The 11,301-nt window shown below is 32.4% G+C and overlaps 1 protein-coding gene across 7 annotated transcripts in view; it reads right to left on the bottom strand.

Annotated features, from left to right (window-relative positions):
* Positions 1-7,740, bottom strand: part of Cht7 (chitinase 7) — a 47,114-nt gene extending 39,374 nt beyond the window's left edge. Inside the window, exons 1-4 of one of the 7 annotated variants that reach the window (XM_070110912.1) lie at positions 7,629-7,740; positions 6,521-6,568; positions 1,486-1,600; positions 1,355-1,430 (exon numbers count right to left, since the gene is read on the bottom strand). In XM_070110912.1, coding sequence (XP_069967013.1) covers positions 1,355-1,357 — 3 coding nt within the window. In that variant the 5' untranslated portion in view covers positions 1,358-1,430; positions 1,486-1,600; positions 6,521-6,568; positions 7,629-7,740. Of the gene's footprint in view, positions 1-1,354; positions 1,601-2,491; positions 2,591-6,520; positions 6,911-7,471; positions 7,585-7,628 lie in introns of those variants that run through there. The other 6 variants (XM_070110908.1, XM_070110911.1, XM_070110910.1 and 3 more) reach the window with 6 other exon arrangements.
* Between the last annotated feature and the right edge of the window lie 3,561 nt (positions 7,741-11,301).

Consider the following 11,301-nt stretch of genomic DNA (forward strand, 5'->3'; position numbering starts at 1 on the left):
GATCGAATTTGGCGGTAAATTTTTTATTAGCAAATTCGACATCATACTATTGTGTCGGTTTAATGAAGCGTGAAAAGACTTCCGCGACGAAGTTGATATGAAATGCCAAAAGAGTTAACAGCTTATGAATTTTTTTAAAAAATCAAACTGTTTAATGTAACTGTTTTGTAAAATATTAATGTGAATACTCTCCAATCCAGCTTTGCAGAGACTTAAATATGCTTGGAGAGCAAAGTTTGATGCATCTAACAGAGCAGGAAATGCTAATATGAAAATATAAGCCAAATCAAACCGTGAATAATTTAATCTGGCTTCATACAGCGAAAAAAATCGTTTACCAATATAATTCCTTTAAACTGCAATATATATTTAAAATATGTAACAAATCGCCAAATTATTGATTTTTAAAAGATTTGACTTCAGCGCCATTTAGTGCACCTCAACTTAATGCTGCCCGGTCTTACTTAGATTCAGATGCTTAGAATTTAGAATCAATGTATTGCTTGAAAATTTCGTTACTTTCAATAATTTTTTATGGGATTTGGCTATAACTTATTATAATTCATTTATAAATTTCGACATTTTATTGTTAAGAAATTAGTTTAACTAAAATACAAAAAATTTAAACATAAAATTTTGCTCTGATATCTTCATCAGTTTGCAAAAAGAATGAAACGTGCAAAGCTATTTGCAATTTTTCGGCAAAAACTTTCTTGCGATCTAATATCACTTATTTCTTGCATATTACAACCCGCTTTGTGCGTGAAATTATGCTTCAATTAAAATGAAAGCATCGCAAATAAAAGTGCTCGCCGAATCGTTTAACAAACATCTCATGCAATACAATTTAAAATTACTTTTCTGCACTTCTTTTTCCAACGCACATTACGTTTTCTGCGCAACGAAAGTGAAATTTGTGGCAACCAGCATGAATATGCGTAAACAGACATGCGCAAACACAAACATTTCGTGCATTCAAATACAAGTGAATTAGGAAAACAGCGAATTTTGTATGAGCGCAGTAGTGTATTCGATTATTATCGCATAACATTTGGCTTGTGTGCCTCAAATAATGATTTTTTTTTGGATTTTTTCTAATTTTGTTCTCCGCAAAAACAACACTGTAACATACATTCATACACCCAAATGACACGTTGACTGCGTATGTTCAGCGCAAATGGCCAAATCAGTCATTCACTGCAGCGCATTCGACTATACACTTGCGTTGCATTTGGGCATATGTGGCCTGAGTTCGTGTCTTAAGTCTTTCGTTTCACGGCACTGCGGCGTGTCTCAGGCACATACATGCATACATATTTAATATACGTTTGTGTATTTCAATGCAATAACTTACCATTTTGTTTGATAATTCGTAGACTCAACGAATGAATTCCAGAAGTTTGGTGTTTCCTGTGATTCGCTGCTTTGTGCTACACCAACAAAATATTGAAATGTATTTTTTTTTTCAATTTCGGGAAAACTCACAAAATAGAACGTCTACGCGTTTGTTTGTACACGTAAAACTATGTGTTCGTGGCGTGGCACAATTTACAAACAACAACAAAATGCAGTCGTTGATTTAGTTATGCTGCAAGTTGCACTAAAAAGAAAACAAAACAAATCAAAATAAAAAAAATATAAATACCGTTTCATTAAACTTTGTTTTAAAAGCACTGTAGCAATAAAGTGTTTATGCATCACTTTGAATTGAACTTTCACTAGTTTTAAATTAAAATTGCTGAATACCGGTAATAAACAAAAATATGCAAAAAAAAAATTAAAATTAAGAAAAAATGTATTTAAATTTTTAAAAATTTAAATTTTTGTTTAATTTAAACAAAACTAATAAATAAATATATTTTTGGTTAAAAAATTAATTAATGTTACTACAAAAAAAATAATGTAATAAGTTGAATGCAAAAGAAAATAAATTAAAAAAATTCAATTTGCATTTGAAAAGTGAAATCGTTGCTAGCTAGGCTATTAAGCGCAGCGCAGCTGGAATTATTTTAGTGCATGCACACATTTTTGCGCTGTCTATTATTGTTGTTTTATTTCATATATGCTTCAATTTTTGTCTAATATTGCAAAAAAGTAATAATTACAAAAAAATAATTAAAATTGAATACAAATTATAATTAATAAGTTCAGTTTTGGCAAAATTGTCATTCACTTCCACAAAAAATATTAAAATTTTGCGATTTTTTAATATTTTAAATTTTTGGTTTTTTTTTATATTTTTTTAAATAAATTTGATTTTTAGCTTTTTAACGAATCCATAAAGTGCACACGCAGGTCTTTTTGATATTTGTTTGCCTTTTCACATAAACTTTTTTGCGAGTTTCTACTATTAGCTTGTTTTCAAACCATTTTGGTCCAAAAAAATAATCCCATATGATATTATATGTATGTATGTATAATTATTTTTTTCAATGCATTTAATATAATTTGAAGCTAAAACTTTGCCACGCTTTTTATTTTGCGCACTAACCGTTCAACTGATCTCAACCGTTGGAGTTGGTAACTGTGACTGAACTGCTCGACTTGTGCGCATGCGCAGCACTTCTACAGCGGCAAACCAAAAAAGCCAAACCAGCTCCAACTAAAGAAATTACGTATGTACAAATATACTTTTTTGCGTGTCGTATAGCATTGTGTGCAGCACCAACTCAATGATTTTGAGTTCTTTTTCGCTGACACTGTGTTTGTGTGTGTGTCTGCGAAACTCAAGCAGTCCAGCAACTCAATGCTGGCAGCAACCAGCGACCAGTAAGCTAATCAGCCCGGCAGTTAGCCAGCTAACGAACAAGGCGAGTAAGTTCGCAAAGCCAGTTGTACTACATATGCATTACCATTTTGTCCAACCAACCATGCCTATCCGTAGGTGGTTTGTCGACTTTAAGCCAAATATTGCTTGTCAGCAGTCGGCACTTGTTTATTAGATTAGATGTCTGTATGCAATTGTATGTGTGTGTGTGTGTTTGTAGGATTATGTATGCATGTACTGATTTAAGTTGAACTTTTACTCAAGCTTAGTCTTTTACTTTTGGTCTTTCATGGTTTGAGTGAAATGGTACAAATCGAACAAGTAACTCCGACTCATGGTGCGTGCAAAACTAAGCTTATCTTGAGCGTCACTCAAGTGCGTAATGAAGCCTTCAGCATGTCGAATGTAAACGATGTAAAATGAGCACGCTCAACATAACAGTTATCGAAATGTGAAACTTGAAAAGCGTCAATCGCATTTTCATCTAAAGCTATACTACTCAATAAACAAAAGGTTTTGCCAGCTGAGCACATTATATTTTTAAATCAACATATAAAGCATAATTTAATAAATTTAATAATTTAAAATTTATCCAAGTGAAGAAAAACTCGAATTTCAACAATTTTAAGCAAGATAATTTATTCTCAGTCAGTAAAAGCTCATTTACTATTCGTTTGATGCCAATGTTGTACTGATAATATTTTCCGATTTTCGTTGCCAAACCTTCTCAAAAGTTTTGAGACACAAATCTTCTGGTTCTTAAGCCTTTCTAGTTTAATACCTACTTTCAAATGTTTCATTTATTTTGTTTATACAATTGCAAATATAAGATTAAACAGTTGGCAACTCTACTAAAGAAATCAGCCTCATATTTATTAAAATAACTTTTGGGGCAGTTGGCAACCCTGTTTAACAATATTCTCAACAGTAAGCATTCTCCAACCTCTTAAAAATATTTTCAACCATATTATTCTATATTAAAGAGATAGGTAGAAGTTTGATATGATATCGCAATAACTCGATGGTCTAACAATGTTATTGAACTAGTTTAGAGTCAATGGCAACCCTATTTGACAAATATATTTAACTACAATATAAACTTTTTCGTCTCACTTTAGTTTGATATCCATATTGGTATATATTTTTTTATTTTTTATAATAGGTGGCAGCTTCTCTTTAAAATATTTTTAACTATATGTTACCTAAAGCCTTTTTGGTTTGCTATCCATATTGCAAGAATTCTTTTATCATGGTTTTTTTGTTTTCACCCTTACCAATCCTGAAGTATCGATAAATCATCTAAATATTGTGCTTTTTTAATCTCTATAATAACTAGGTGATAATTTATAAATGCTTATCTAAGTGAATACCATCGGCTTTTTCGAACTCTACCACCAGTTAACGAAACCAAAAAGATGGAACATAAAAAGTCATAAAATTTTGATATATTCAAAGATAATCGCTGATACCAAATATGAAAATAACCGAGTTATGTATGAATTTGATTAAATAAATCGAAGCTAACTAGTTTCCCAAGCGAACAACAGCTCATTTAACTAATTACGAAACGGCTAGTAAATGATTATTATCTTCCACGTTGATTTATAAAATTAACATAAATCGATTTTTCTATTGAAATGGCATTTTATTATTAGTATATGTAGCCATTTAATGCGAGCCAACTAACATTTTTACACTTCTCAACAACTGCATTGGAATCCTAAATATGAATTTTGCCGTAATGACACACCTGTAGGGAACCGGCAATCAAACCAAATAGTTATGAAGTTTTTAAACTAATATCAAACACAGGCCCAACTATTCAGTCGATTGTCCTTTTTCTATGCAGGTAACTGATATTTTCTATCTCTTGACAATCGTCGAATTTTGTCAGAAACCTGATTGGTTCTGGTACTAGTTCTAAGATTACTGATTCATTACTCTCCAACACATTGCCAGCTGGATATAATTACTTAAAATCAGATTCGAAACAAAAATAGAACAAATTATTGTATCTCACAACTAGTTTTTAATCATTCGCATCAGTTTACTTTAAGCTAATTAAAAGCAATTTATTTTGGAAACTTAATTTATTATCTCGCATTTTAAACTCTATTTTTGGCATTTTTATTTGCTAACATGCGGATTTATATTGAAAAACTACTTTCAAAATTGTTGCTATGCACTTATCGAAAATTTCGACTTGAAAAACATGCTGATGCGCTGACTTCTTAAGTGCATAATTCAAAGTGGACAAAATGATTCATAAAAGTATAGCACAAATATTTGGAATTTTCGATAAATTGAAATTTGGCTTTTGAATATTAAGCTATGCACATAGTAGAACGGTGAATAACTCACAGCTGGGAACTTAGGAAACGTGTATGTGAATGAATTCTATAATATTACAATTCTCTGGCAACCAGAAATATGTTTAAAATTACTTCCTAACAAGTAAAAACAAGTGTGATTTCTACCATACAAAAAATGGTTTTATGTAAAATTCGTGAACTTTTGCACCGATTTCTTAAACTTTCAATAGTAAAAAACTTTATGATTTTCACAAAGAGTTTAGTTATATCAATATTTACGCCAATTCGCAAAATTTGACAAACATATGCGATGGTGCTCACTAAAGTTTTTCTGCCACTCCACTATGTTCTCAGCCTTAGTATGAAAGTAGTAGTTATATGGAAGAAAAGGTTTAAATTTTGATATATTTATTTATTTGCTGCTAATATTGTTGATAATTTATTTTATGGCTTTGCTCAGTTTACTTTTACGTTTCAATTTAAAGTCACCAAATATTGCAAAAAATATGATTGCTCTTAATATTTAGTTCATAATCCAAAATTAAAAGAAAATATTAAAGGTAATGCAGGGTAACGATACATATTTTCCCTTACATAACAGTACGTACATAAGAACCACTCCTCAATTTGGCCAACCCAAGCTTGTTTTATGCTGCGTTCACGTGTTTCCCGAACCGCACCTCTAGGGTAAACACGTGTGTGAATCACGTTAAAATAATATAAGTATGCATCATATAATATTATGAACATTTGGATGAAAAGTAATAAATCTACGATCATTTGAGCTCATTAACAGAAACAGAAACAGATAGAGATGCAGATATGGATATATACATATATAAATATATATATATATATATGTACAAATAAAATAATATTTTTATCTGTAATTGTGTGCGCATATTTTATATTATAACTAGCTATCCTGTGACACTCCCTAATAACAGCAATAATAATTTTTTTTATATACATACATACATACAACCATATTTAGATACACATACTCTTGTGTACATATTTTGTTATCTACATTAATTTTAGTTTTGTTTATCCGCTCGTGAGTATGTGGGGTAATATATTCAGCCATACCTGGTACTTACCAAGCAATACAAGCACACCTTTAGCCATGCATACATACATAAATAGTACATATGAGCATATGTGTCTATATGTAAACACAGTGTGTTTTGCAATGAAAGCGAAAGTTTATTCGGACTGACGTCGTGGTTAATTTTACGCAGCGTAGTCGCTATCTATGTACATACACGTATTATCGTATCGCTAGTGTGCCCCGGCGTGCGGTAAATAGATGTAAACAAAGGAAAAGGTAGACATGAGTTTCATGTATTATCTATAAGCACTCGTATCAAATCCCCCTTAACTGTCTAATTTAACGCTTATACATATGTACATATATATATATTTTTGTATGTATACTTACCCAAATGAACTTTTAATTAAAACGTCGATATTAAAGAATGGGACAGTTCTGAAATAAACATGTATTCTCTTATTTAATTTTATAACATCTCCAGAATATTGACCTAAATGTTCAAGTTGATGCGCGTAATAGTTTTGGAGATGCAGCCTTGAAAAGTGGCGCGCTCTAGGTTAGCTATATAGTCACTTAAAACTCTAAACGCGTTTTTTTTGAAACTTTAAAGTCAATTGTCAAAATTTATCGCGAACTACTCAACCGAACTTCATGAAATTTTAAACAGCTCTTCGAGATATAATTTGCAAGGTATTGAGCAAGGTACTTTCAATTACAACTACTTAAACAAAAACGTCGAGAAATGTTTACCAAAATTTGCAATTTTTTAAAAAACATCTGCAAAAAATACAAAATTCACTTTTTTTCCTTTGTCCACTACTAGTTTATGGTCTTAGCTAAAACATGTATTTTTATTCTTTTTGCTTCATATGATCTTCCAAAAAGTTCTGCTGTCAACGCGGCAGCATCTTTTTTCCGAGCGACTGCCGGAAGTGAAGTCGTAATGGCCAAGTTTTGAATATTTATTTTAATTTGAAAGACCCTGTAAAATATATATACAAATGATCAGCGTGATGCGCTGAGTCGATCTAACTATATCTGTCTATGTATCTGTCCCTCTTTCTATATATACACGAACTAGTCCCTCAGTTTTTGAGATATCAATCTGAAATTTTGCACACGTTCTTTTTTCTCAAAGAAGCTGCTCATTTATCGGACCGATATCGGACCACTATAGCGTATTGGATCGATCAAAATCATATTCTTATATGGCAAACTCTTTTTTATTTGGCAAGATATCTTCACGAATTTCGACATAGATAATTGTCCAAGGCAGCGCTTCAGCTGCGAAGAAGTTGTTTAGATCGGACCACTATAGCATATAGTTGCCATACAAACCAGCCGATCAAAATGGAGTTACGGTGTGGAAAACTATCTTATTTCAACTAAAGTTAACGTTTTTTCTTGTTTTTCGCTTTTACTAGAATCACGCTTTTTGTTCCTAGTTGATAACAAAAATTTAACATTTCACTAATTTTTCACATAATATACTGACAATTTAGCCACCGTGTGTATACGTAATTTACGCTCTAATCGCTTCAATTGCTTTGTTTTATAATTAGACACAATAACCCATATATAGTAAAAAGGTGATAACAGATCAGTTAATACTGACAGTCATATGCAACAGTGAAATTATATACCTATATATATGTATATGTGTGTACACACCTATGTTTGTCAATATGTATTCAACAATTGCGCACTTGGGATTATTGAAGCTAATACAATATTATTCTTTTTGTGCCAACTGTTTATCAGCATTTTCTTAAATTGTTTTTCTTTTTGGAACAAGCGTTGTATTTGTTATCACTCGAATTGTGCTTGCGAATATGTTGTTTATTTACTAAAATAAAAATTAGTACACATGCTCGAGTACCTGCCTGTACCTGATTATATCTACTCAAAAACATATTTACGTGCAAACCATCTGATTAAATTTAACCCGGACTAATAAACAAAACTACATGTGTACATAGTTTAGTACACAATTAATTTATGTCATTTTAATACACATGACAATTATATAATGCTATCGCCTAAGTTTTCGATGACTTCACAACCTTCACCGAATTCTTTGCACCACTGAAATATTTGTGTTCGTGATAAAGTAAACTCCCTATAATACTTCTACAACATTTTCAACGGTAAAAATTGCCAAAGAAACATTTCGCGTCGTAAGCAAGCATTTGCCAAACATACACTAATCGACATGCGGGTATTAAAATTCACACGAACATAAAAAGATTTTACTAAAAAATCAAAACAAATGGTTGGTGGTATGGCAGCTATATGATATATTGGTCTAATATTGGCCGTTCCGACAAATTATCAGCTTCTTAGTGAGAAAAGGACGATAGCTTAAAAACTGAGAGTATATATACAGACAGACGGACAAGGCTAAATCAACTTAGCTCATCATGCTGATCATTTATACATACATATTTTATAGGGTCTCCGACGTTTCCTGCTGGGTGTAACAAACTTCGTGGCAAACTTAATATACCATGTTCAGGGTATAAAAAGTACTTGCTATTCATATTATTCAAGAAACTCTCAAACTCTACATGGAAATCCCAGCCTGCTGCCTCCATACCCCAAACATAATTTTCTTTAATTACGATTGCTTTCACTTGAGGCACACACCACTTCCTAGCCGCTTACAACAAATATAACCCCAAATTTAACACAATACTAACACTGGAAGTAGTTTCATATGTATGTATGTATGTATGTATGTATGTATAAAGATACGAATTAATGTTAATTGCGGGCGACTAAACACGCTATAAAACACAAATGGGTGGATGGTTATTAATGGGCAGAAACCGTGAAATGTGAAATTCAATGCTCTACTTCCTTTGGATGTTAAACGAATGCATTTCGGCGTTTAATTAAAAATAAAATAATTATTTGTAATTTTAACAGCTACTTGCCACACGCACTTGCACTTAACGCAAATAAAATACCAAAATGTCGGCATACTTGCATACGAAAACACACAAAAAATTCCACGTTGAAAAACAAAAACAAGCATGTCGAAACCATTTCTGTTTTATTTTGTGCATAATATCTCGGTTTTAGTGAAACTCCCACTCATAGACGAATCATATTTACATGCTCAGTTATACATATGTGTATGTATGTGCAAGGCAATAGTGAAAGTACTTTCTAGTTCGCTCTTTCCTCAGTACAAATGCTGCATATTGATGGATAATCGCGCGCCAGGCAGGTAAAAGGCTCAACTGTGCTACTCCATTGCATGGCTAAGCACACACACCACCTTACATATGTATAGACTCATGTTGAGTCTACGCTATGCAGCCGAAATATCAATAACGGATATGCAAAACAAAAAATCGCAAATCAATCAAAATTTTATTTCGTCACAGTTGTTCGTATTAGCATTCGTTTTCGATTAGTTTCATTTTCCGTAGTCAATAATGTGTTTGGCGCCAAACTAGTCAATGAACTGATCTCGCATGTATTAGTTAGTTTTGTTTTTATTACCTCAATTTGATTTGCGCAAACTCCAAATATGATAAATGCATTAAAGTTTAAATGCACACATACACTGACATCTACATACATACATTTGAAGTTAATGTTTCTAACTATGCATATAAACCCTGTAGGAAATTTCAACATGAACACACTTTTGATTCATGCGCATCACACATTTCGGAAATGGACTTGAGAGTCATCAAATATTAGCCGTTGTCGTTCCGTCATTTCCAGCCTTTTAAGCTGTCGGACTATTGCAGTATAATTCAAGCAGAGCCTTTTGTTATTAGGAAACCCGCGGAGCCTCTATTGGATCAGCAGGCAACTCCAGAAAATAATATGTACGGTGACAGCTAAGCAACAATCAAAACAATAACGTCGTTTCGCATACCGACCAAAAGTGTCTTGGGAAGCAGAGCAGCTTTTACTGGATGCCACGTTTCTAAGACATTCGTGGCAATGAGATAATGGACGAGATTACCAAGAAGGGTGAATGGCTGTCATCCAAAAACGTGACCGATGGTAAACCCATCGATTGTCTGTACGACGATCTAGACAGGAGCCATGGCAAGGAAGGTCTAAATACAATGAAATGATCTACCTGGGTGCAAAACTAATAAAGCCATATGTAAAACGGCAGTTCGGAATTATAGAAAATTCCCACTGACACTTGATGGAAGAAACTGTAAAAACATGATTTGAATGCTCACTCAATACAGGAGCAAGACATCAGGGAAACAATAGAGCTTCTCTTGTGCACTCGTACCGCTTAGTTAACTAGCTCCCCAAACTATAGTCTAACCAATTTCCATTTCATCTCATTTGATTTATACCAGTTGTACGTTCGTTTCGGAATTCTTTAAAGCTTGACGCATCGAAATCAACTTATAGTATTCTATTCGACTTCACAATTCTCCTTGAGAGAATACTGTTAAAATAAATTTCCTTTATCATTACATCTCACCATATATAAGTTGGGACAAACTTATGGCTATACTCGCTTTAAAAATGTCTGTCTGGTATATTATATTATTATATATTAACTTTTCTGAATCATTTCACTTTTGCACTATCACATCGAATTTCATTCAGTCCGTTCTGTTATGGAACAACTTACCTTAACCTAACCAACTGCTAACAAAGCATGAAAATCCTTTCAAAATTGTATTATAGCTGAACGTAAACCCATTTAAAGTTGTTTTTTGAGGACAAAACTATTAAAATCTATTTGCACAGACATAAAAATCGAAATAACTCGTATAAAGATCCGCATGTATTGTTTAAGAGGTCGTTTTTGAAGGATATTTGTACACTTTACTTCTTTTACTTAAAAAAAATGTGTGCCCTCACAAAAGTCATTTCATTACCAACGGGTATGGAGTAAAATTATTTCCGGTACTGGTTTTTGAACAATCTAACTACATATAAATCGATCATTAGATTGTAAGAATACATGCATGTATGTATCGCAAATAGCCTACTGCGACTATGTAGTGATAAATATTTCAAAGTTAAACACAAAAGAAATAAAGTATTTTTTTATCGTAAAATTCGTAAAAGTGAATGACCTAAGGTAATATTGTCAACTCATAGTTATTTTTATCTTTCTTTCAATCTTGTTATTGCAATACCTTCACCAAACGTTAACGGAAGTTTAATTACCC

Source organism: Bactrocera oleae, chromosome 6 (assembly GCF_042242935.1).
Source record: "Bactrocera oleae isolate idBacOlea1 chromosome 6, idBacOlea1, whole genome shotgun sequence".
Classification (NCBI taxonomy): Eukaryota; Metazoa; Arthropoda; class Insecta; order Diptera; family Tephritidae; genus Bactrocera; species Bactrocera oleae.